The 24,709-nt window shown below is 39.1% G+C and overlaps 1 protein-coding gene across 4 annotated transcripts in view; it reads right to left on the bottom strand.

The window, feature by feature from the left end:
• RYK (receptor like tyrosine kinase) overlaps positions 1 to 24,709 on the bottom strand; it is a 90,809-nt gene that overhangs the window by 48,842 nt on the left and 17,258 nt on the right. For 2 of the 4 annotated variants that reach the window (XM_035278560.2, XM_078354190.1), the window contains exons 1-3: positions 14,220 to 16,080; positions 13,917 to 14,038; positions 997 to 1,096 (exon numbers count right to left, since the gene is read on the bottom strand). In XM_035278560.2, the coding sequence (XP_035134451.1) occupies positions 997 to 1,096; positions 13,917 to 14,038; positions 14,220 to 14,301 (304 nt within the window). In that variant the 5' untranslated portion in view covers positions 14,302 to 16,080. Of the gene's footprint in view, positions 1 to 996; positions 1,097 to 13,916; positions 14,039 to 14,219; positions 16,081 to 24,709 lie in introns of those variants that run through there. The other 2 variants (XM_035278558.2, XM_035278559.3) reach the window with 1 other exon arrangement.

Raw genomic sequence — 24,709 nt, 5'->3', positions numbered from 1 at the left:
CTGTGCTTTCTTAAAGCTTAGTTAGATTAATGTATGTCACTGATAACAGTGAATAAGACTGCCAGAAAAAGTTTCACCACACTATTGTGGCCTATACTTTCAATTTTTAAAAATTTTCCATTTCTTACAAATATCACAACTTCAAGAGTCTAAGAAGCTAGCTCAAAAATAGTTAAATTGGAGTAAATAAGATACTTATTAATTTACTCAGACTCACTGCGTGGCTATCCTGTGCCATACTCTATGCTAAGCATCAAGGGAATTGCTAGATAATGTAATCAATGCAAAAACAGTTAAATTTTAGGTTCTAAGGGATAGAAAGAATATAAGTTAACAAATGAAAGAAGAGAAGGGGACAGGAAAAAGACAGTGCAGATCTTGAGTCTTGCAGAATGAGTAGGATGAATAGGAAAGAGTTCACAAGCAGAAAGAGGAAAAGATATTCCAAATCCTGAGACCAGCACATGCAAAGGCTTGAAGATTAGAACTGCATGTAGTCTGGAACTGCTCGACTTCTGAGGCAAGTACAGCAACAAGACTAGGCAGGCAGGCAGGGGCAGATGGTAAAGGATCCAGTTACACAAGGCAAACCTCATTTGCACAAGGTGGTGAGTCTGGACTGTTCAGCTGACAGGCTTCACGTCACAAGGTCAAATGTTACTGTGCAAAGATCATCTGGGCCAAAGGGTGGAATGTGGGGCCTAATCAAAGAGGAAGAAGATCAAGCACAGGGAGTCATGCGGAGGTAAGTACCAGCAATGCAGAAAAGGAGACAAGAGATGGCTAAGCACAGATAGTTCCAGAAGAACAGAAAAGAGAGAATGGTTTAAGAACACAGTGCAAATATTTACAAAAATTACTTTTCACAGTATTTATACATCTTACACCTATCAAGTAATACAGACTACACATCAGCAGTTAAACTGCTCTTTTGGGAACATAGGGGATGCAGTCTAAAACAGTATGTTAACTCTGTCTTGGAAGAATCTTACTTACCTGATAAAGTGCGTGGAACTTCCCCCTGAACAGAAATGTTGACCTGGGGCATGTCCATTGCCAAAAAATTGTCTACCTGGAATCCCAGCTTATATTCAACCTGTAAAATAGAGAGAAATAAAATGGACCTGTGGTAACAGAAAGGATACTATCAGCTTGACGTCATTAATTAGCTCATTAATTCATCAATGCATGAGACTTTCATATGTACAAACAATCTAGCTATTAAATAATCCAAATTGGGGTGCTGATCCAAGATGGCCGATCGCTAACATCCCGGGATTGCAGCTCTCAGGGAAGGCGCGGAGAACTAGAGGACGCCACACTTTCAGACAAATTCTGGTCGCTCACGGAGCAGGAGATCCCCCAGTGGAGGAAACACACGAGTGGCCAGCGCGACTCTCGTGGCCGGTGCAGCGGTTCCACCGGCACCTCGGCGCGGCAGCTCTCGGAGCAAAGTAAACAGGTTCGGAGGACCTGCACGGGTCCCCAGCAGGACACCAGAGCCCGGCGCAGCCGCTGTGAGGGCACCTCGGTGCGAGAGCGCTCCGTGCAGAGTAAACAGGACCGGTTTCCCTTCTGACAGAGGTTTGGAGCCCCGGGAAGGCAGAGTCGCCTACTATGGACACAAGAAGGAAGCCCAACAGGAGAATCCTGGGCAGAAAAGCACCATCAGTTTTAACGCTGCTGCTCTGGCCCTGGGAACTAACAACCTGGACGTCCACTCAAGAGACCTAATCTGAAAGTTGGTAATTTCAAAGAGACAGGAGGATAAATTTACAATGACGGGAAGAAACCAGCGTAAAAAAGCTGAGAATACTCAAAATCAGAACGCCTCTCCCTCTAAAGATGATCACAGTTCCACATCAACAATGGAACAAGGCTTGATGGAGAACGAGCGCATCCCAATGACAGAATCACTCTTCAAGGAATGGATAATAAGAAACTTCGGTGAGTTAAAAGAACATGTTGTAGCCCAACGTAAAGAAACTAGGAACTTTGAAAAAAGGTTTGATGAAATCCTATTGAGAATAGACAACTTAGAGCGGAGTATGAGTGAATTAATGGAACTAAAGAATACAATACAGGAACTCCGAGAAGTATGCACAGGTTTAAACACTCGAATTGTTCAAGCAGAAGAAGGGATATCAGAGGTCAAAGTCCAACTTAATGAAATAAAACGTGAAGAAAAGATTAGAGAAAAAAGGATGAAAAGGAATGAGCAAAGTCTCCAAGAAATGTGGGACTATGTGAAAAGACCAAATTTACGTTTGATAGGTGTACCTGAATGCGACGGAGAGAATGAATCCAAGCTGGAAAATACCCTTCAGGATATTATTCAGGAAAATTTTCCTAAACTAGCAAAGCAGGTCAAAATTCAACCCCAGGTAATACAGAGAACACCACAAAGATATTCCTCAAGAAGAGCAACCCCAAGGCACATAATCGTTAGATTCACCAGGGTTGAAACAAAGGAGAAAATACTAAGGGCAGCCAGAGAGAAAGGTCATGTTACCCACAAAGGCAAGCTTATCAGACTTACAGCAGATCTCTCAGCAGAAACTCTACAAGCCAGAAGAGAGTGGGGGCCAATATTCAACATTCTCAAAGAACAGAACCTTCAGCCCAGAATTTCATATCCAGCCAAACTAAGCTTCACAACTGAAGGAAAAATAAAATCTTTTATGAACAAGCAAGAACTCAGAGATTTTATTACCACCAGGCCTGCTTTACAAGAGCTTCTGAAAGAAGCATTACACACAGAAAGAAACAATCAGTATTAGCCTTTCTAAAAATACACCAAAAAGTAAAGAGCACCAACATAAAGAAGAATTTACACCAACGAATGGATAAAACAGCCAGTCAACATCAAATGGCAGTAACTCTAAATTTAAATTGACTAAATCCCCCAATCAAAAGACACAGCCAAAACCCAATGGCATGTTACATCCAGACCTGTTTCACATGCAAGGATACACAAAGACTCAAAACAAAGGGATGGAGAAAGATTTACTAACCAAATGGAGAGCAAAAATAAATAATAAATAAATAAAAAGCAGGAGTTGCAATTCTCGTATCTGAGAAAATAGATTTTAAAGCAACAAAGATATAATGGTAAAAGGATCAATGCAACAACAAGAGCTAACGATCCTAACACCCAGATACGAGACTTAGATTCAATGAGACAGAAAATTAATAAGGATATCAAGGACTCGAACTTAGATCCGGAACAAGTAAACTTAATAAATATTCATAGAGCTCTCCACTTCAAATACACAAAATATACATTCTTGTCAATACCACATCACACCTACCCATAAGTTTAAATGAAACATTGATTGGCCATTATTAATACCCAATTTTTTTCAAAATAAAGCAATATTTCCATTTACTCTCCCTCTTTCTCTTCCTCTTTCTTCCTCTCCTTTACTTATTTTTTTTTTTTTCTTTCCTTCTCTCAAAAAAAAAGAAATCAACTTGTAAACCTCTAGATCCAGGTCGGCAATGTCTCTCTCATTGCTTGATTTCCTTCCTTCCCTTCCCTCCTTCCCTCCCTCCCTCCCCGCTTCCTCCCTTCCTTCCTTCATCCCTTCCTTCCTCCCTACCGTCCTTCTTCCCTCCCTTCCTGCCTTCCTCCCCCCACCAAAAAAAAAAAAATCCAAATTATCAGAAACACTCCTAGGAATTTTCAGTGGGATAAAAATTCAACCCAGTAAGCCACTCTCTATTTTATGTCCAAAACAGGACCACCACTCTTCTGTAAAACTGCCATCTAGGATCAAAAATCCTGCTGAGGACTATGCAGCACTGACAGAGAAGCCATGGAGAGCCAGATAGGAAGAATCAAGGAGGTGAGCTATGTAACTGACAGACTATAAACAGCCACAAATGCCTTATCTGGTCGATAAGTGAAAGCCAAGCTCGGAGGGCCTCCTTGTGGCTGGTGGAAGAAGGTCTGCTCTGCAGACCCACTCACACAATAAGCAGATTCCAAGGTAGATTTCTCATGGAACATCTAAGTCACATCATCTAGTCTGGTTTTCACCAAAAAGAAAGTTCATGTTTAGATCCCTATTTAACCTCTGGATCTAATTCTCAAGTGATTCAGAATCCAGAAGGGAAGAGAGGCAACCAACCCGGTCTCTAAAACACCAATGTTATCTATCAACACGTTGCCTACCCAATGTGTCTTAATAAAACCAATCAGCATTGATAAATAATTATGGCTCTGTTGCTACAGAGTTCACGAAAGCAGCAGCTCAAACTGCAAAGCAATAGCTGAAATTCAGAATGGCTGCCACCTTCAAGACCTTCAAAGAGGCCGTATTGTTCACATCACTCTCCGTCCTGCCCATAGGGTCTTGATAAGTTCGGTATCCCTCTCCCATGCAGTGGTCACGAAGGTGTCACTGGTGGCAGGCTGAAATCTGCAGAGCCATGAGGCAGCACGTTGGGAAAATAGTGCGAAGAGGTTCAATACATCATTCTTTAATAAACTTAACTAGGAAGAATGGGAGACAGATGGTGAAGTGGGGGGCATCCCAAAGTTTTTCTTTCTTCCTTTTTAAATGAGAGACATTCACATATGTGTATAAAACTAATGAAATGGTACATAATAGAGATGAAAGAAAAGAGGGAAACAGTATATCACAGATGTAAGAGAAGAGATGGCCCTTGGGCTTGGGATAAGGCAGAAGGCAATGTTATCCATGAATAAGAAGGAGGGCTCAATCCAGAGTTTGAATCCCCTTTGGGTTTCTCCTTTCACACTCTATTTAAAATCTCTTAGCTAAACACTGTAGGGGTATGCAAACATTAAACTCTTCTTTTGCAGTTCAGATAGGTACATAAAAACTGTCAAAGGCTGTGTTTGGTCAGTGCCACATTCCCAACAAAGGAAATGTTCTTGCTGCCTTCAATATTCAGTGTTGAAGTCAACATCAATACTGATTTAGGGGTACCTTGGCTAGGAAGTGTTTACATTCACCTTAGCATATCACAATACCACTACTGCCACCAGGGGGTGCTAGAGAGCCACAGCCAAGCAAGTTTGGACAGAGAATGAGCAAGCTTTCCAGCAATACAACATCAAAGAATGCATTAACTACATCCCGACCCTCAAGCTATCTCCGAACAGGACCATACATGAAGGATAGATGCACAAAAGAAATCAGCAATGCCAGCAGGAACTGGGTTTGGAACCTTGAGACCATGTGACCCTTAAGTAAATTAATAACTTCTCTGAGTTTCGTTTTTTTGCAAAATGAGGGTTACACAACATGTTATGAGGATCCAATAGGATCATTAATGCAATACACCTGTTAGCCTGGCACCAGTCCCCTCTGATAAATGCAGACATCAGTGGCATCAGAAGTCATTCCAAAATAGCCACCTGATTGCCAGGCTGCACTTCTCCATAATCATCAGCCTACTGTTGGCCCCAGGGATTCTGACATAAACCCCCCTGGGTCTGTCAAGAACACTGTTGCAGGCCTTCTGTTTTTACCCCCATTCTAAGAACCTCCCTATTCAGAACAGCCTCCTACACTCTTGGCTTCTTCACAAATATCTTCCAATCTTCTTCTACAACCTGACTTTCCTTAAAAGTCATCTGTTCCCCTGCCTATCATTCAGTTCCTATAATACCTGACCTTCAGAGCCTAGATAAAGGGTCAGCACTCTTTAGGATCACTAGGTCAAGACCAGACCTAGTGTCTTGGCCTGTTCGCAGACATCCCTTCCTCATGCCCTCATATAAATCCCCTCTACTTTGAAGCTCACAACTTCTTTGAGACCAAGGCTTACTCTGTCACCCAGGCTGGAGTTCAGTGGCGTGATATCAGCTCGCTGCAACCTCTGCCTCCTGGGTTCAAGCAATTCTCATGTCTCTGCCTCCTGAGTAGCTGGGACTATAGGCACACGCCACCATGCCCAGCTAAATTTTGTATTTTTAGTACAGACGGGTTTTCACCATGTTGGCCAGGATGGTCTCAAACTCCTGACCCCCAATGATCCACCTGCCTTGGTCTCCCAAAGTGCTAGGATTACAGGCCTGAGCCACAGAGCCCAGCCAAAGCTCACAACTTCTACTCATAATGGTGACTTCTCATGCCATCAACACCAGGGACCCACACAGGACTTGCAGAGGCCTTGGTCTCCTGCCATGTTCTCCCTGGCTTCAATATTCAGTATTCAATATCCTGCCACACTAAAGAACTACTTTATTACTAAAACAAATGCAAAAATGCCATTCTACCAAAGATCCCATCACCACCTTTCACCACTCACCTCTAATTCCTATAAAACCAGTTCTCTGACTCCACCACTCCAAGTCAGCCAACATTTACAAGGCACATTTATGAGCCAGGACTGTGTTCATAGCAGGATGCAGTAGCCAGTTAAAGCCACTTCCCTTCTCTCCAGTCTAGCCATGAACACCTAGTTTCAAGTTCCCCACAGCCCATGCCCTAAAGAAGGCAACATTACTGACAATTATATTGGCACCTTCAGCTGGTTCACTCCCTCCATGCTCTCAGACAGCAGCTCCAATATCCTGACCACCCCTTAGTCTACTCCTGCCACTCAGCACTGCTGAAGGAAATCCATCCTACAGAGAAGCTCTTACACAACAACGACCTCCAGGCTCAGGGGAGGCCCTTAGTTCCACTCAGCAACCCCTTCCTCACTGGCCCTCTCTTCCCTAGTCTTATTCCAACCTCACAGGTCCTTCCCACTTCCTCACCCTCAATGTTCTTGTCCTTTTCCACTAGCACAGAGGAGCTCCCTTTCTGCCTTTTTTTCCAGCACCAGGCAGATCTGGTAGAGCATCCATTCTTTTCATTCCAGTCTCAAAGAAAGATCCATTTTCCTATCCAAATGCCAAATGTAAATCCTTCTCTCCTAAGTACACTAAGTTCTAGTCCGTTTCACCACTGATGGGATATCTTAATTTCTCTCTCTTGTTCTCTTTTACCTTCAATCTCTCCCAAGTGTCCAATTACCTACTCGACTTATCTACCTAATAATCCTACAGCCCTCCAACTTAACAAATTCAGAGCTACACTTACTATTTCCCCCGAAACTTGCCGTCTCCTTTATTCTAGGTCTCCGTTATCACAAGGAAAGAGGCAGAGGACCAGAGACCAGAACCCCTAAGTAAGCAGAGAGGGTGTGGCAAAGGGGTCAAGGGCCCTAACTGCAGTTCTAAGAAAGGGGTAAGACTGGCACCTGAGCGTCTCAGTGTGGCAAGGGAAAAAGGAGGCAAGAAGGGAGGTAAATGAGGTTGTGAGTACAGCTGGCTTGAATGAGGGGACAGGGAGAGGTGCAAAGGGCTGAGGAAGAGGTCTGAGAAGGCAGCCCTTTGGCCTTCTCCAAGCAGCTTGGAGGAATATGAAGCATGAATGGGTGGAAGCCCGCTTTCTGGCTCCTTTTTTGAGGAACTGTCTGAAAACGGGAGGCATTCACAAGGTAGCTCTCTTCTCCCTCTCCAGTCTTAAGGATACAAATTTTAAACCCACAGTTTCTGGGATTAGAGAAGAAACTGCCAATTATTGAAGTCCAATTTTCTCTAGTTTGGCATGTATCAATCTGTAAGGACTCTCACTTGCCAATCATCCTTTAAAGAAACATATCTGCTCAAAAGTTAAATTTGTAGTCTACTGGGACAAAGAGATTTGAACAGCAGTTGTTTATCAGAATGTAGAGTGAGCCAAAGTACTTCAAAAAGGAAACTACAGGCCAGGCAGTAGCTCATGACTGTAATCCCAGAACTGTGGGAGGCCAATGCAGGTAGATTACTTGAGGCCAGGAGTTCAAGACCAGTATGGCCAACATGGCAAGACCCTGATCTACTAAAAATACAAATATTAGCAGGGCATGATGGCAGGCACGTGTAATCCCAGCTACTCGGGAGGCTGAGGCAGGCAATCATTTGAACGCAGGAGGCGAAGGATGCAGTGAGACGAGATCGTACCACTGCACTCCAGCCTGGTGACAGAGTAAGACTCAGTCTCAAAAAAAAAAACTACAAAAAATATAAACATTTGAATAAACTAAAAAATAAACATTTTTGCTAATGTTCCCTTACTTGGAAATAAACAGCAATTACAAATAGGAAGCTAGTAAGTTAAGCCATTTCCTTCTGGAACACAGAGAGTACAGATTTAAAGTGATGAAAACACTTGTCTACAGCCAAACAACATTTTAATTTCTCTGAATTTACCAGAAGTAATGCCTTTCTCATAGAAACCTTATTCTGCACAGGGCACAGTCACTGGCCTCCAGCGGTGCTGCTGGAACTCTGGACAAGTTCCCTGCAACTCCTCCTAGACAATGATGATGAGTTCCTGAAAGCAGAGAATAGCCACAAGGTGGGGGTGGGTAGTGGAAATATTCTGCTACATTTTGGCAAGTTTCTGCTTTTTGGCTATCTAAAATAACTACTGACACTTAACAGACACAATTACATGTTTTTCCTAGATATTGGGGGCTGTTCTGGAATACGGAAGAAACTAATTATCTGTTAAAGCCTATCAGTAGCCTGCTTTTCAGTGTGTGGTCTTATGAAAGAGAAGCAATACTGGAGTTCTCTCCCATCTCAAAATGCAATTCACACAATGGTCTTTCCTGACCACTCACTAAGAGTAAGACAGCTTCAAGCCTCCGAAGAGACCACAATCTGGGCGGCAAGACAAAACAGTGGAAACACTGAAGAACACCGCTATTGCCAGAAGCTGTGATATATGAAAACTAATGTTAAAATATCTACAATGTTGAACTGACATATATACCAGGGAGCCTGCAGATCTCTGGAAACAAATATTTCATCTTCTGGCAAAACCTTAAAAAGCAAAAACCAAGAGTTTCTGAGCTTGTGTCAGAGCTTGAGAGCCACAGCCTTCTTTCTGAAAGTACATGATTACACCTCAGGGCTAAATTATTAGGTGACAAACCCTTCATCAAGCTTCCCCTGCCCTCATGTGTGACTTTCTCATTTCAGGTCATCTTTACCCCTACTTCAACCATCTTAAGCAAATCCCTTTCCAAATCTGGGTCTTAATTCCCTCATAGGAACTGATCAATAACCGAAGTACAACCATATAATAATAAATAATACAGCCATTTGAAAGGGGAAAAGGTGCAACTCTTTATCAAGTGACAGATCCTTGACCAGGATACTGTTCAGTGCTCTGCAAACTGCAGAAAAGTATGTGGTATGTTAGTTTTTCAAAGACGTATACACACATATACACATGGATGCTTATATATGCACCAACTATTTCTAAAGGAAAGACAAGAATCAGGCAACAGTGGCTGACTCAGGGAAGAGGATCTAAGTAGCTGGATTGCTCAGGGATGGTACTAGAAGGTGTAGGGGACTTATTTTTCATTGTATACCCTTTTTGTATATGTCTTTTCTAATTTTTACTATGTGCATATATTATCTACTCATAAGATTAATTTTTAAAATAAATAAATGTAATACATTGTGCTAAAATCACCTAGAATTAGGAACTGCAATAGTGGCTAAAGCCTGAAACTAGATTAACACACACATATTTCCTTAGTTTTTTACTAAACATTATAAGATGGTTACTTTCCTCTAAATTTTTATACCTGTTACAGATGAACTCGTGAAATCAGTTTAAGTTTATATTCAAACCACTCATTTTTCCAAACTTAAAACCTCACTAAAATATCTGAAAAATACCATTTGTTAAACTACTATCAAGTGTCCTAGCCTATATGTTTTTACAGTTCCAGAAACAGGAGAGTCACCACTCCTAGAGCCGCACATTCCAACTCTGAAAAGCCCTAACTGCTTGGAAGTTCCCCATTTGTTGATCTTGCCCTGTGGCTTGTACCTGAACATCTCTTCTGCAGTAGGTACCACATGCTAGACCAAGCTCAGGGGACTCCCTTTGAGGAGCTCAGCATTTAGGAGGGTGACAGAAAAGAAAATCAACTATTACAATTTTCTTAAAATATAACTAGGGCTATGAGAGAGAAGGTCACTGCATAGACAGAAAAGCGCACCCGACACAGTTGGAGGAGAGGTGACACCAGGTCACAGTTTTATGAGGTAAACAGGAGTTAATCAGGTACAGAATGAAGAAAGGGCATTTGTAGCAAACAGCAGCACGGTGACAGATCACAGGGCATTCAAGAGATTCCAATACAGACAAAAATGGCACTAAATGACTGTCTAGATAGAAGGCAGAAAAGAAAGGTCGAGACCAGATGATAAAGGCCTCCTAGGAAATCAAGAGCTTTATTCTGATAGCAACAGAGAAGCCTAGGGTGGCTTTGTGGATGGTGCAACAAAAGGTCAGTCCAGAGGAAAGGAGACCAGCCAGAAGACCACAATGAATCCAGGAAGAAACAATGAAGGCCCAAACTAAGGATGAGGTGTTGAGTCACAAGAGAAGTAGGAAATAAATTTAACATATAAGTATTAGAGAGAATCAACTAGATTTAGAAAGCGTAGGGGAAGAAAACTAGGATCCCTTCTACATTTCTGGCCTGGACATGTAAATAAATGGTCATATCCTCCAAAAAACATCAGGAAATTGCTGCCCCACCAAGAATATCATACCAGCAGTAGCAGCCCAAATGTACACCAATGATAATATTTATACCTGCCAAAGAAGTAACTTAGAAATTATGCTCTATAAAATAATGTGAATGATATGGGAGTACAAGCATAGCTACACCAAGGCTTCTCCTGAACCAAAATGTACGATGCTAACACTGCTTCCCCTTTAAACATATATATTCACCTGACCCCCTCCTATCTGCTCTCTCCCACTCCAACTTCCTTCTGGAACAGGCTCCTAAGACTCAGACCCCCATTACCAGAAACATCAGGGCCCTGAACTCACTCCAAATAACAAACAGTGTATATTAATTGTCTTCAAGGAATCGGTAAAAGGTTTTATTTTCTTCAGTCCTGACTGCTACACTTCCCACATTGCCTTTGTACTCACAAATCACTACCCATACACTTGCCCAGGAAACCTTCTCGTGATATATCAGTCTTCTTTTTTCCTAAATGTGCCCAGAAATATTCACACCCTGTTCAAAGTCAACAGAAGTACCTAGAACAGAATTTTCTAATAAATCTTTCACCATTTTGAAATACATGTATTATTTGTTCTTATATGTATCAACATCAAAGGTAAGAATAATAACAAAGAATTAGTTATCAATGTTTTGAAGAATATAAGAGGCTTCTCTTCCTGAAAGATGCTCACAGAAACACTGGACTTCAGAGTTGCAAAGGAACTTAAAATTTAGTAACCACCACTCCACAAATACTTGAATTCCTTCTATAACAGCCTTATCAAATGGTTATCCAGTATAGGTCTGACTTCTTCTAGTGAGAAGAAACATACTACCCTCACCACAGCACTGGCCGGAAAAATCAAACTAGTTCCAAAAACAGATGCAAAATCTAGTGGTTGAAAGGGTGATGAGGAATGAGAGTTTTTTTTTTTTAAGTTACTTTCAAATTCTCTCTCCACAAATTATTTACTAATTATAAAGGGAAAACCGTGACAGGGGAGAAATCTGGTGAAGAGAGTGTTTGGAGTGACCACCACCAGTCAATGGTACAAACTGGCATCTTGTGGACTGGGAAGAACAGCACCAGCACCTTTGTGGCATCACTGCCAAAGAGATACTCCTGAATCTAATCATGAGGAAACCTCAGACAATGCAAACTGAGGGACATTCTACAAAACTGGCCTGTATGTTTCAAGAATGTTAAGATCAAAACACACAAAGAAAGGCTATGGAACTGTTCCAGACTCACAGAGAACTAAGAGACAAAAAATTAGCTATGAAGAACATTATTGGGATAATTGATAAAATGTGACTACTGTGGATTAGATAATAACATGATAATAATGTCAAATTTCCTGGTTTGGATTATTGTACTTTGATTATATAAAGAATGTCCTTTTTTTAGAAAATACACACTGACGTATGGAGAGGGGGAAGGAGAGGAAGAAAGGAAGGGAAACAAGTAGACTTAAAATGTTGGGATTCAGAAATGAAGATCAAAAAGAAGCACTCTTATTCATTGGTATATTTGGCAGTATCTATCAAAGTTTTAAATATGCACACACTTTGGCCTAGTCATTTTACTTCTTAGCGCTAATTTACTATTCAGAAATAAGGCCACAAGTGCACAAAAACTTCTAAACAAAGATGTTCTTAAAATTTTATATACATGCACACATATACTCATATATAAACATATACACACACAGGGACACACGTTTACACATTTTCTTCTGTTTCTGTAGTCATCAAAAGCAAAGGTTGAAAAAATTTTAAATAAAAGAAAGAGCAAAGGTAGAAACATCAATAAAAGATGAACTACCAATTGTTTTTATCATCTCATTACCTGGATTTTGCCTACAAAATGAAATGAGGGAAACTGTGTGTAACAGTGAAGGGAAGCCTTGTTTGAAATAATAAAATGCTATTAAAAATCCATGTGTCCCATTAAAGAGGTAATTTACAGATAGCAATGTATCATACATCCATACAGTATCACATTATAAAACCACTAAAGAAAATGAGTGAAAGAGAAAAAGAAAGATGCCCAGATAAGTTATTTGGTAGGGAAAAAAGGAGGACTTGAAGAAGTTATACCAAAAACTATAAACAATTACTTCTTAGTACAGAACTACGGAGTCTTACAGTTCTTAAAATATTTCTGTAATATTTGAATCTTCCCAATAATCATTGTTGTTTTCTAAGTAGAAAAAAATATTTAAAAAAAAAACTATATTAAAGTGGCCAATTTGAAAAACTTGCAGCAAATATAATGACAGACACTACTCTATAATAACTTTTTTAAAACTCTACAGTAGGTATTCTTATTTTTAGTAGCAAGACTATTTTTATTTCCTAAATAAAATATTATTCAAAAGCCTATATATAAAGCTGATAAAAGAAACTGAAGTTAGTTGGGAAAAGGAGGCAGCTCCATGCTCACCCTCTGACTCTCTAACGTAGGAGAAAACTTAGCATGTTTTTTTTTTTTTTTTGAGACGGAGTTTCGCTCTTGTTACCCAGGCTGGAATGCAATGGCGCATCTCGGCTCACCGCAACCTCTGCCTCCTGGGTTCAGGCAATTCTCCTGCCTCAGCCTCCCGAGTAGCTGGGATTACAGGTACGCGCCACCATGCCCAGCTAAGTTTTTTGTATTTTTAGTAGAGACAGGGTTTCACCATGTTGATCAGGATGGTCTCGACCTCTTTACCTCATGATCCACCCGCCTCGGCCTCCTAAAGTGCTGGGATTACAGGCGTGAGCCACCGCACCCGGCCCAAACTTAGCATGTTTAAGGGACCCAGGCAGTCACATGAAATGTGAAGAATTCAACAACAGGTAACCCAGGCAAGAGATTCTCAAGTGCTTGGGTTTAGCCCCTTGTGGTTAAAGAAGGCTCAGCACAGGACACATGGGGGGCTACATCTGCTGTACCTTTCTTACACCGTTTCTCCATGAGTGGGAGAACTGTATCCATTCTGTCAAACTCGTCTAAAAGACCTACCTCACCAATCCTCAACCCTACACATAACATTCCACCCAGCAGCCCGGTCATTATTGGGTCCAACTGTAGCCTTTTTAAGTTAGGTCTAGATCTTTGTTTGCAGAGCCCAAAAGGATGTAAGTATGGTGTCATATGCTAATCACTTAAATGACAGCCACCTTCGTTTTAAAAGATTTGAGAAATTTTAGAGGAATAGGCCTAAGATTTGAAATACAAATCTGAAAAAACTCAGTACTATTATATTATATCACCCGCAGACCCTTTGGTACAGGCAGCCCAGTCCCCAAACACAGCCCCTGCCTCTGTGGCTGGGTGACCCTGTCATGATGTCTGTGGTTAGCCACGGTCTTACCTTGGACTTTGCATGCCAGGTGAAGTGCAGGAAATTTGTCTCACTGGGTATTAACAGATTAAAGGATAGAGCGTAGTGACTAATAAGGTCATTTCTCACATAATAAAGTTCTGCATCAAGACCTAGAAAAAAAATAGGAAAAAAATAATTAAACACTTAAAATACCCTCAAAATCATCCCTATCAGTACTTCAAATACAAATAATATAGTGAAGATAATATTGATGCAAGCAAATAAACATCACAAATGGCCCTCATATAGACCGCCTTATGAAATAACAGAGACACAGGGTTTTATTATTACCAAGAAAGATGAAGAAATTGGGAGTTGAAACAGTTAAGCAGTTATCCAGCTGTACTAGAACCAGAACTCTGGCAGCCACCATCTTCTGAGGGCCAGTGTGATGTTCTTTCTTCTGGACACAGTGCTTCTTAGAGTAACAGCTATAAAGAAATACCCCTTTTCCCAAAAAATTTATGTGGACTTAGGAAGGGAGATTCAAAATGAAAGAGAGAAAGGCACCTCGGATAAAACATAAGCCCGAGCCAAGCCTCAAGCCCCAGCCAGAAATGACCTCTTCTTCCTCTGACAACACAAGTAAGGTCCTTGCTGTTCTGATAGCATTTACCATGGTATACCCTCGCATCAGGTGCTTTGCAGGCACATACTGTCTTCCCTACCCAGACTACAAAATGAAAACCACGTTTTTCATGGCATCTGCAGGACATAGCTATCTGCACAAAACATAAACACTTGTTAATCAAGAGTTTAGTACTACAGACAAAACAAAAATAAATGAAATGCCTGGAATGCCAGAGAAGCGACTCCCGTTTCACTCATTAACAGACCACCTTCTCAACCAGGGCATATACGATCACCAATATGTATCATGCTCTCAATTTTGTCACACCTTTATCCCAACTGTATTTAATATTTTTCTTTAAAACTAATTTAATTTGTTAAAATAAAAATTTTTAAGGCAAAAGTTAATCACTACTTTTCAGTGGTAAATCAACAGACACTGTTAAAAAAAAAAAAGTTACCAAAAAACACAAACAAAACAAATGTACTAAACTCTAGCTCAAGTCTGATCCCTACCAAGAAGGCAGTGAGCTTGAGCCTAGCCCACTGTTTACAAAAAGGGAGGAGGGAGGTATAATTGAGTGTTCGAGAAACATAAAATAAAATAAAATAAATCACAGAGGATTTCTCCATGATCATCCAAGGAACTGAAAGACTAAAAGCAGGTAGTAACTTTTTCTTGAATTGATTTACGGTTATTTAAAGTTCTATCCAGGTGTCCCTGTAGCACACAAGACATATAGTCCACAAGTTAGAGGGGGAAATAGACTGTAGAGACCAGCCAAAAGCCAAATTTCACATTTTACTGAGCCTGACTATGGGGTCTGAAATCTCATAGTATGCAGAGAGGTCAAGATGTGAATCTCGCACCTCCTAAGAATACAGACCTAGAAACAAATCACTCTGCTACAGGTATTTATCCTATAAAATTAGTTTTCTCATTTCCAAACTAGATGTAATAAAATCATTAATTCAGAAATGAAATTTAAGGCGTGCTACATAGGGGAAAGCTGCTGTACTAGCTGGGTAGCACTGCTTTTATTTATCCTACAAAGGATACTGAAAGCAGAGAGAGAAATGTAGACCCTTCTGCAAAAGGCTCTCCCTTGCTGGCAGGACAGGAAGTGTTAGTAAACATCCAGGAAAGAGGGACTGGTGGTGTTAGAGAAAAGGGTTAAAGGAGAAATTGTACATAAATTTGCCTTTTTTCTTAAGTCTTAGTCTTACTCTAGACAGGTGATGTTTACTTAGAAATATATATCAGGTAAATAAAAAGAAGAAAAAGTAAATGAGGCAGTATTGACATGAGACAAACTAGAACTCAAGGTAAAAAGTTTCATACTAGTAAATGTATGAAGATAAAATTAACAAATGAGGTCATATTAATAAAAACCACAAGAAGATACAGTAATAAACTGAAAAAAGGCCTTCAAATATAGAAAGCAAAATCCAACAGGACAAAAAGGCAAAAGAAATACACAAATCCACAATCACAACTGGAAACTAACATCCTCTCAGAAATCAAAAGATAAAAAAAGTGGGGTATGGTGTTATACCTGTAATCCCAGCTCTAAGGGAGGCCAAGGCAGGAGGATCACTTGAGGCTAGGAGTTCGAGACCAGCCTGGGCAACACAACAACAACTCACCTCTACAAAAAACTTTTTTAAAATTAGCTGGGAGTGGTGGGGCACACCTGTAGTACGAATTACTCAGGAGGATGAGGAGTGAGGATGACTTGAGCTCAGGAATTTGAGGTTACTGTGAGACATGATCATCACTGTACCCCAGTGTGTGTTAACACAATAAGACCCTCTCTCTTTAAAAAATAAAGAGATCAAAACAGATACAAATTTAGTGTGGACACAGATGACTTGAACATACAATTATGGGACATGAAAAAGTGAGAGGGGATTAATCATGAATTAGACCACATGCATTTAAAAAAAAAATTAATACAAAAACAGATTCAAACCAAAATCATACAGGCTACCTTCCCTGATAAAATACCATATTATGAAGATTTTAAGGATGAAGCCAAAAGAGTATTATTTGAAAAGATTAATAAAATAGTTAAACCCTTCACAAGACTGCCCAAGGAAAAAAGAGAAAAAACACCAAACACAAATTACTAGTACTAGGAATGATGAGGAAATATTACTACAAATCCTAAAGATGTTAAAAAGATAAAAATATTATAAACAACTTTATGACAACAAAATCAACAAATTAGATGAAACAGAAAAAACCCTGAAAAACATAATTTACCAAACTAAAAGAAATAAAAATTTCAACCAATTAAAAACCTACCCCAAAAGAAAGCTCCAGGTCCAGATGGCTTCATTAGTGAATTCTATCAAACATTTAAGGAAAACATAACACCAATCTTACATAAACTCTATCCAAAAACAGTCAAAGAGAACACTTCCTAACTCCTCTGATGAGGCCAGCAGCATTATATTGATACAAAAACCTTACTAAAACATTATGAGAAAAGAAAATTACAGAACAGCATCCCTCATGAACATAGACACAAACATTCTCCACAAAATATTAGCAAATTCAATACAAGAATATATAAAAGGATTAACACATCATGGCCAAGTATATATGAAAGGTTAACCTTTTAAAAATCTGTATAATTTACCACATTAACAAAAAGAAAACCTGTATCATTTCAATAGATACAGAAAAGGAATTTTACAAAATTCTAAAGCCTATTAATGACAAAAACTGTCAACAAACTAGGAACAGAGAGAAACTTTCTCAGTTTGGTAAGGAACATTAAAAAAAAACCTACAGCTAATATCACACTCAATGATGAATTATTAAATCGTTATTCTTAAGATCAGAAACAAGACAAAGATGTCCACTTCCACAACTTCTATTCAACCTTGTACTGGAGGTCCTAGCCAATGTATTAAGACATAAAAAGCATAAGGATGAAGTAAAACTGTCATTGTTCAAAATGACATAATTGTATGTATAGAAAACACTAAGAAATCTGCGAAAATACTACTAAAACTAACAAGTGAATTTAGCAAGGTCTCAGGATACAAAGCCAATATTTTAAAATCAATTGTATTTCTATATTAGCAACAACTAGAAAATAAAACTTAAAAATCAATACTATAATATTAAAAATCACCAGGGGACCTAGGAATAACTCTAACTAAAGCTATGTAAGATCTCTACACTGAAAACTATAAAACATGGCTAAGAAAAATTAGAGAATTTAAATTTTAAAAGTGGAGAGACACACTGTACCATTCTCTTAGGTACCCCTCAATATTGTTAAGATGTCAAGTCTATCATATTGATCTGCAGATTCACAGTACTCTTAATCAAAATATCAATCGCTTTTTTGAAAAAATAATCATGAAATTTAAATGCCAACAACAATCTTGAAAATGAAAATGCCTTGAAGAGGAACCAAGGCAATTCAACTGAAGTATTTTCAACAAGTGATGCTAAAGCAACTGGATGCATAAATGTATGGGAAAAAATAAATCTTAAAATGAAAATTAAAACCACAATGAGATACTACCTCATTCCAGTTAGGATGGCTATTATACTGCTGGTGGGATTGTAAAGTAGTACACCATTATGAAAAAATCTTTGGAGGTTCTTTAAAAAATTAAAAGTAAAGCCTGGTACAGCAGTTCACGCCAGGAATCCCAGTGTGTAGGAGGCTGGGATCAGAGGATCACGTAAGCCCAGTAGTGTGAGATTAGTCTGGGCCACGTAGCAAGACACTGCACATACAAAAAATGTTTACAATTAGCCAAGCATGGTGGTGTATGCCTGCATTCCTCACTACTCAGATGGCTGAGATGGGAGGTTGGCTCGAGCCCAGGAGTTCGGGGCAGCAGTAAGCTATGATCATGTCACTGCACTCCAACCTGGAAGACAGAACAAGACTCTGTGTGTGGACGGGGGGGCGGGGGGAAGAACTACCATATGATCCAGCAATCACCCTAGTGGTTACATATCCAAAGAAAATGAAATCTGTATGTCGAAGAGGTATTTGCATTCCCATGTTTAATGTAGCACTATTTACAATAGCCAAGATATGAATTAACCTAATTGTCCAACAAGGAATGAATGAATAAGGAAAATACGGTAAATGTACACAATGTAATATTATTCAACCTTTAAAAAAAAATGGGCATTCTGTCATTTGCTACAACATGAATGAACCTGGAAGACATCATGCTAAGTGAAATAAGCCAGACACAGAAAGACAAATACTGCATGATATCACTCATACGTGGAATCTTAAAAAAAAAAAAAATGTGTATCACAGGAGTAGAGTAGAGGAATGACTACCAGAGACTGAGGAGGGGAGGGGAAAGTGGAGAAAGGGGAAAAGTTGGTCAGTAAGTACAAACTTACAGTTAGGAAAGAGGAATAAATTCTGATGTTCTAACACACAGCAGGGTGACTAGTTAACAGTAAAATACGGTATATCACAAAATAGCTAGAAGAGAGGCTTTTCAAGGTTATTACCACAAAGAGATGATAAATGTATGAGGTGATGAATATACTAACTACCTTGCTTGGATCATTATACAGCAGAGATATGTACCAAAACACCAAATAAACCCTATAAATATGTATAATTATAATGTGTATATAAAATTAAATAAAAAATTAATAAATGTTAAAAAACTCTACCTAGGGTTGTAAGTAAAAAAATTAAATAAACCTTGATTCCTATCTTACATATCATATACAACCCAATTTGGGATATAAACCTAAATTTAAAAGCCAAAACTAAGCTTCTAAAAGAAAACGTAAGATAGAAGAGGCCCTGTCTGCCAGAGCAGAGCGCTCCCTCTCGGGCTCTGCCACTCTTGCTCCTGGCTCCCTGGCCCTCTCCTCCCTCTCTTTTTCCTCTCCCCCCTCCACCTCACACTCTATCACCTTTCTTTCTTTTCTTTCTCTCTCTTTCTTCTTTCCCCCTCTCCCCTCTCCCCTCTCCCCTCTCCCTCCCTCCCTCCTTTCTGTCTGTCCATCCCTCTCTCCCTTGCTCTCCCTCAGGCTGAAGAAGAAGAAAAAAAACAGGATAGAAAAAGGAGAGAAAATCTTCACAACCTGCAAAGATCTCCTGGACAGGTGACACAGAACATAAAGCAATGAGAAAAAACTGAAAAAATGGTCTTCATCAAAATTTAAAACTTCCCACAAAAGACACTGTTAAGAAAATGAAATTAAAATCACAAACTGGGAGAAAACATTCCCAACACGTATATCTAAGAAAGAACTTGTCTGGGGAAAAGCGAGAGGTGTTGGTTAATTTTAATGATTTGTTTGTAAAATATATAAAGAACCAAAAAATTTTTTAAACCAATTTAAATAAAATGGACAAAAAGTGAGCAGGTATTTCATAATTATATACATAGCCAATAAACATATGTAAACATCCTTAGTCATCAGAGAAATACAAACGAACACCACAATGACAGTCATTAGCACCCAAGAGAATAACTAACATTAAACATCAGCAAGGAGGTGGAGTAACTAGTATACAATGCCTATACATTGCTAAGCATATAAAAACGTTCAACTACTTTGGAAAACACAGTGTCTTGTAAAGTTAAACATACACCTACGATCCAGGAATTCCACTTCTGGGTCATTATCCAAAAGAAAACATATGTTTGCAAAAAGACTTATGCACAAATATTCATATCCCTCCCCGTCACCTTTTTTATTTTTGAGATGGTCTCATTCTGTTGCCCAGGCACCATCTCAGCTCACTGCAACCTCTGCCTCCCAGGTTCAAGTGATTCTCCTGCTTCAGCCTCCTGAGTAGCTGAGATTACAAGCATGCATCACCACACCTGCCTAATTTTTATATTTTTAGTAGAAACAGGGTTTCACCATGATGGCCAGGCTGGTTTCCTGACCTCAAGTGATCCATCCACCTTGGCCTCCCAAAGTGCTGGGAATACAGGTGTGAGCCACCACACCTGGTCATGTTCATATCCCTTTTACCCACAATAGCCAGAACTGGAAACAACACAAACATCCATCAACAGATGAATGGATAACCAACTGTGGCATGTATATAAATGGAATACTGATCATATGAAAATAAGGGACTTTGTAACAATGGGGATGAATTTCACAGACTGTATGAGTGAAAGAAACTACACAAGAGAGTATATACTAGTATTTCCACCTATATAAAGTTCTAGAATAAGCAAAAGTAATTTATGGTGATAGAAATCAGATCAGTGGTTACCCTGGAAAGGGGAGTGGAAGGGAGACTGGTGAACTGATTACAAAAGGGCACCAGGGAATTTCTGGGGTGATGGAAATGTTCTATATCTTGGTTGAAGTGGTAGTTACATAGGTGTATGCATTTCTCAAAACTCAACCAACTGAACATTTAAAATCTGTGTATTTCATTACATGTAGTTTACCTAAATTTTTTAAAAGATGAAAAAAAGGAATTGACACTCAACAATTTTTACCCCTCCTTGCTTATCTCAGGAAGACTGCAAAATCATAGCATACTACTTGTACTAACATGAAAAGTTTTAGAAAAAATTAATCTTAAATGATCACCAACTTTCATACATAAACTTCAAAACACCTTTCACAGGAAAATAAAGCACTCCATTCCTAATATACAATAATTTATTGTGATTATTGGTAATAACAAAAAACAATGTTTAAGTATTTAAGTTTTTCAGACACAGTTCAAAGTATCAAGAGCATCTAAGAGTTCTGTAAATTCAACTCCATGTTAAGCTAGATAAAAAGGACCTGTAAGGCTGGGAGTGGTGGCTCACACCTGTAATCCCAGCAATTTGGGAGGCAGAGGCAACCAGTTCATGAGGTCAGAGATCAAGACATCCTGGCTAACATAGTGAAACCCCATCTCCACTAAAATTATCAAAATTATCTGAGCATGGTGGCGCATGCCTATAGTCCCAGCTACTCCGAAGGCTGAGACAGGAGAATCGCATGAACCTGGGGGACAGAGGTTGCAGTGAGCCGAGATCACACCACTGCACTCCAGCTTGGTGACAGGTGAGACTCCATCTCAAAAAAAAAAAAAACAGAACAAACAAAAAGGACCTGTAAGCAGCAAGACCAAAAAATAAAAGGGTAGGCATATCCTCCAGTCATACATGCAGTCATTTGATAACTTGTGGTTTTGTCCTACTAGAAATTGTATCTTAATTCTCAAGGAGACTGGTGGATACAGCCAATTCCTTCCCAACCTCCTGGGAACATCTGTTCTCCCAAAATTGCTCAAGGTCTCTCTAGTTTTAACAGCCCAAACAGAAACTACCAACAGAACATTCTCTTTGAACACATCAGAGAGCAGCTTCACGACATTTCAACTGAAGGTAGAGCAAAGACTGCAGTCAGCCAACTTTCTCAGGCTTCTAAAACCTAGTTAGACCTCAACTTGTGCTGGCAGACTTAGCACCCTGGCTGTCCGCCCCGATCCCCCTTTGACGATCTGCTTCTATACTGCCACCCCCTAATACCACTCTGACTTCACCAACTTCCTTATTCTTCTGAAGTACAATTTTCCCCTGGCCCTGTGGAGCCCAACGGGCCCATTCTCTTGACCTCAGTGGGCACGACCCTGGATCGCCATGGCAACTCCAGATGACTGCTTGAGCATCCTTACCAAAAGTTCTGTTTCTTTAGAATCATGCCATCAAACTATGCCACCCTCTATCCTTCCCAGTATGTCAGCTACTTTATTCACTGAAGATTCTGAGACCAGTTTATAAAAGTTCTATACATCCCTCTTCTATGTCTCATTAGCGAAGACTCCCAATGTCCTTGAGACTAACCCACTCTCAACCTGCCCTTCAATGTCTCTTTTATTCCTCAACTCCAACAATATTCATCCATACCAAAGTAACTCATTTCTATAGACAGCAGCAATATGCAAATTTCTCTACCTCTAAAATCTTGAACTACAGTATCTCAACTAGTAGCTCTTCAGCTCCTTCCTTTACAATTAAAACAGCTGCTCCAAGTGTCCTTCTGCCTCCAGTATCTATAATCCTCTTGTTTCTCCCATTCTACTGTACCAACTATTTACTTTAATTTCTTCTTACAGGCCTCAACCTCACTTACTTCAACTACTTTCTTACTGGTAACCTCCACTTTCTCCCACCACAGCCTACGTCAGATATACACAATCACTCAGGAAAAAAAACACCCAATCTTGAACTCACTCCTCTACTTCCTCTCCTCTCTGGTGCTATAATTGAATGCTACATAATCCTAAATTAAGCCATTGCCACAAGTGACTCACTACAAAATGATGCTTCTACCCTCAACAAATATTTATAAGCTGCTGACAATTTAAAGCCATGTGATCCAAATCTCTATGAACGCCTAATGACCACCAAAATAAATTATAAATTTGAAATTCACTACCATAAACTGAGGTGTTGAAACTGCAATATAGTCATTAAACACAGTTGCTGTTTTCTGACTACAGGTTTTGAAAACACTTGTTTTGAAATAGACATTCCATTCTTTATTAGCTAAGGTAGTTATTTCCAGTTTGAAAAGGTTTGAAAGAAACCATTAAAATTCTATTCAAATCTGAATTCTATTCAAATTTTCACATATCAAATTATACAGCCTGTTATATCATGAGACATGTTTCTGTAACACCAGCTGTGAAGTGGTTTGAAAATAAGACCATTCCAGTATAACAAAGAAGTAGGTTTGCATATTAATTTTCCTAAGCAAGGGGATCTGGAATGGCAGGAAAAGAATTATAACTTTCAGTGAGAAAGAAAAAGACTCTCATTTAGCTTTGTTGCTGCCAAGCAGGAGCCCTCTCAGATCTATTTCAAGAATATTTAAAATGAGCACCTGTACTCAGGACTCCCAGCTCAAAGGAGCATTCCCATCCTTTGCACAGCAAGCTGTACTTCCTCTGGTGCCCACCTTTATGGCAACCACATCAGCTTAGAAAATGACTTTCATCTGTACAGTCTCAAGACCACACCTTATATGTTAATATCTTTAACTACCTTCTGAGGCAACATGAGCCACGCTAAGTGGTTTCACTGGGCTGCCCAAGTTATCTCATAAGGTACCAATTATGCTTTTGTTAGTACTCTGGTTTGAAAATTGCAGAGGTCTTGAGTGGTTTGCCCTTAACCTTATTTTTCCCATAAATCCTGTTATTTTTAGTGAATAGGTAAACTTGAAGGGTTTATATGGAATGCGTTTGATGTTATAATAGAAATGTTTATATTACTTAAAAATAACACTGAGTGTTATGGAGGGTATGACAAGTAATTTGTGACACTATATAAAGTTTTATAAATATTTACACTCTTTAACCCAGTAATTCCATTACTAAAAATCTGTCTTAAGGAAACGAAACAGACACAAATTTTATATACAAATTTATTAATCAAAACAAAAATTGAAGAAAAGAAATAACATAAACTACCAGCAACAGAGCAATGATTAATACATCCACAAGAGAGAACAACAGTTTATCTTTCTTTGGAGGAGAGAGGTTATATCCCAAGTCATAATATCCTTTCAACTAAACTGCTCCCTGTTCATCTATCTAACATACTGGGCTTCCCCTTTGAAGACAGGTTTTAATGATTAAAAAACACTGAAAAAAGACTATGAAGCCATGAACAAACCTGTTATAAATAATGTAGTATAATGGGTTTTGCCTAGAATGTAACAGTAAATAAAAATTACAACATACAAACTGTATACGGGCACCTAGAATAGTTCATGCATGTGACAGGTATTCAATAAACATCTATTGAATCAAAGTTAAATATATGTTCATAGGCGTGTTCTGTGTGTCCCCTTTAAAAAAAAAAGAAAATAGCAAAATATGTTAATAGTGGTTGAATATAAATGGGGGATTATGGGTGATTTTTATTATATGCTCTTATTCTTTTTCTTCTCTTAAATTTTCTATGAAAGTTAAACAGGAAAAACAATAAAAGTCTTCAAAAACATGTTTAAAGAAATATGCATACAGCTGCAACAATTCATTAATACAAAAATGCAACAAACTACTGTCTAAGATAATCCATGAGGGTGGATAAGAGCTAGAGAAAAGGCCCTCAAAAAATAAAATTCAATTTAAAAAATCACATCTGTAAAGACATTATTTTTGGTATACAATGTTAATACCAGTAATGATAAATTATTAATGACTAAAACACCTTCCTCCAAC

The sequence above is a fragment of the Callithrix jacchus genome, chromosome 17 (genome assembly GCF_049354715.1).
Source record: "Callithrix jacchus isolate 240 chromosome 17, calJac240_pri, whole genome shotgun sequence".
NCBI lineage: Eukaryota > Metazoa > Chordata > Mammalia > Primates > Cebidae > Callithrix > Callithrix jacchus.
This window is presented reverse-complemented; position numbering and strand designations above follow the sequence as displayed.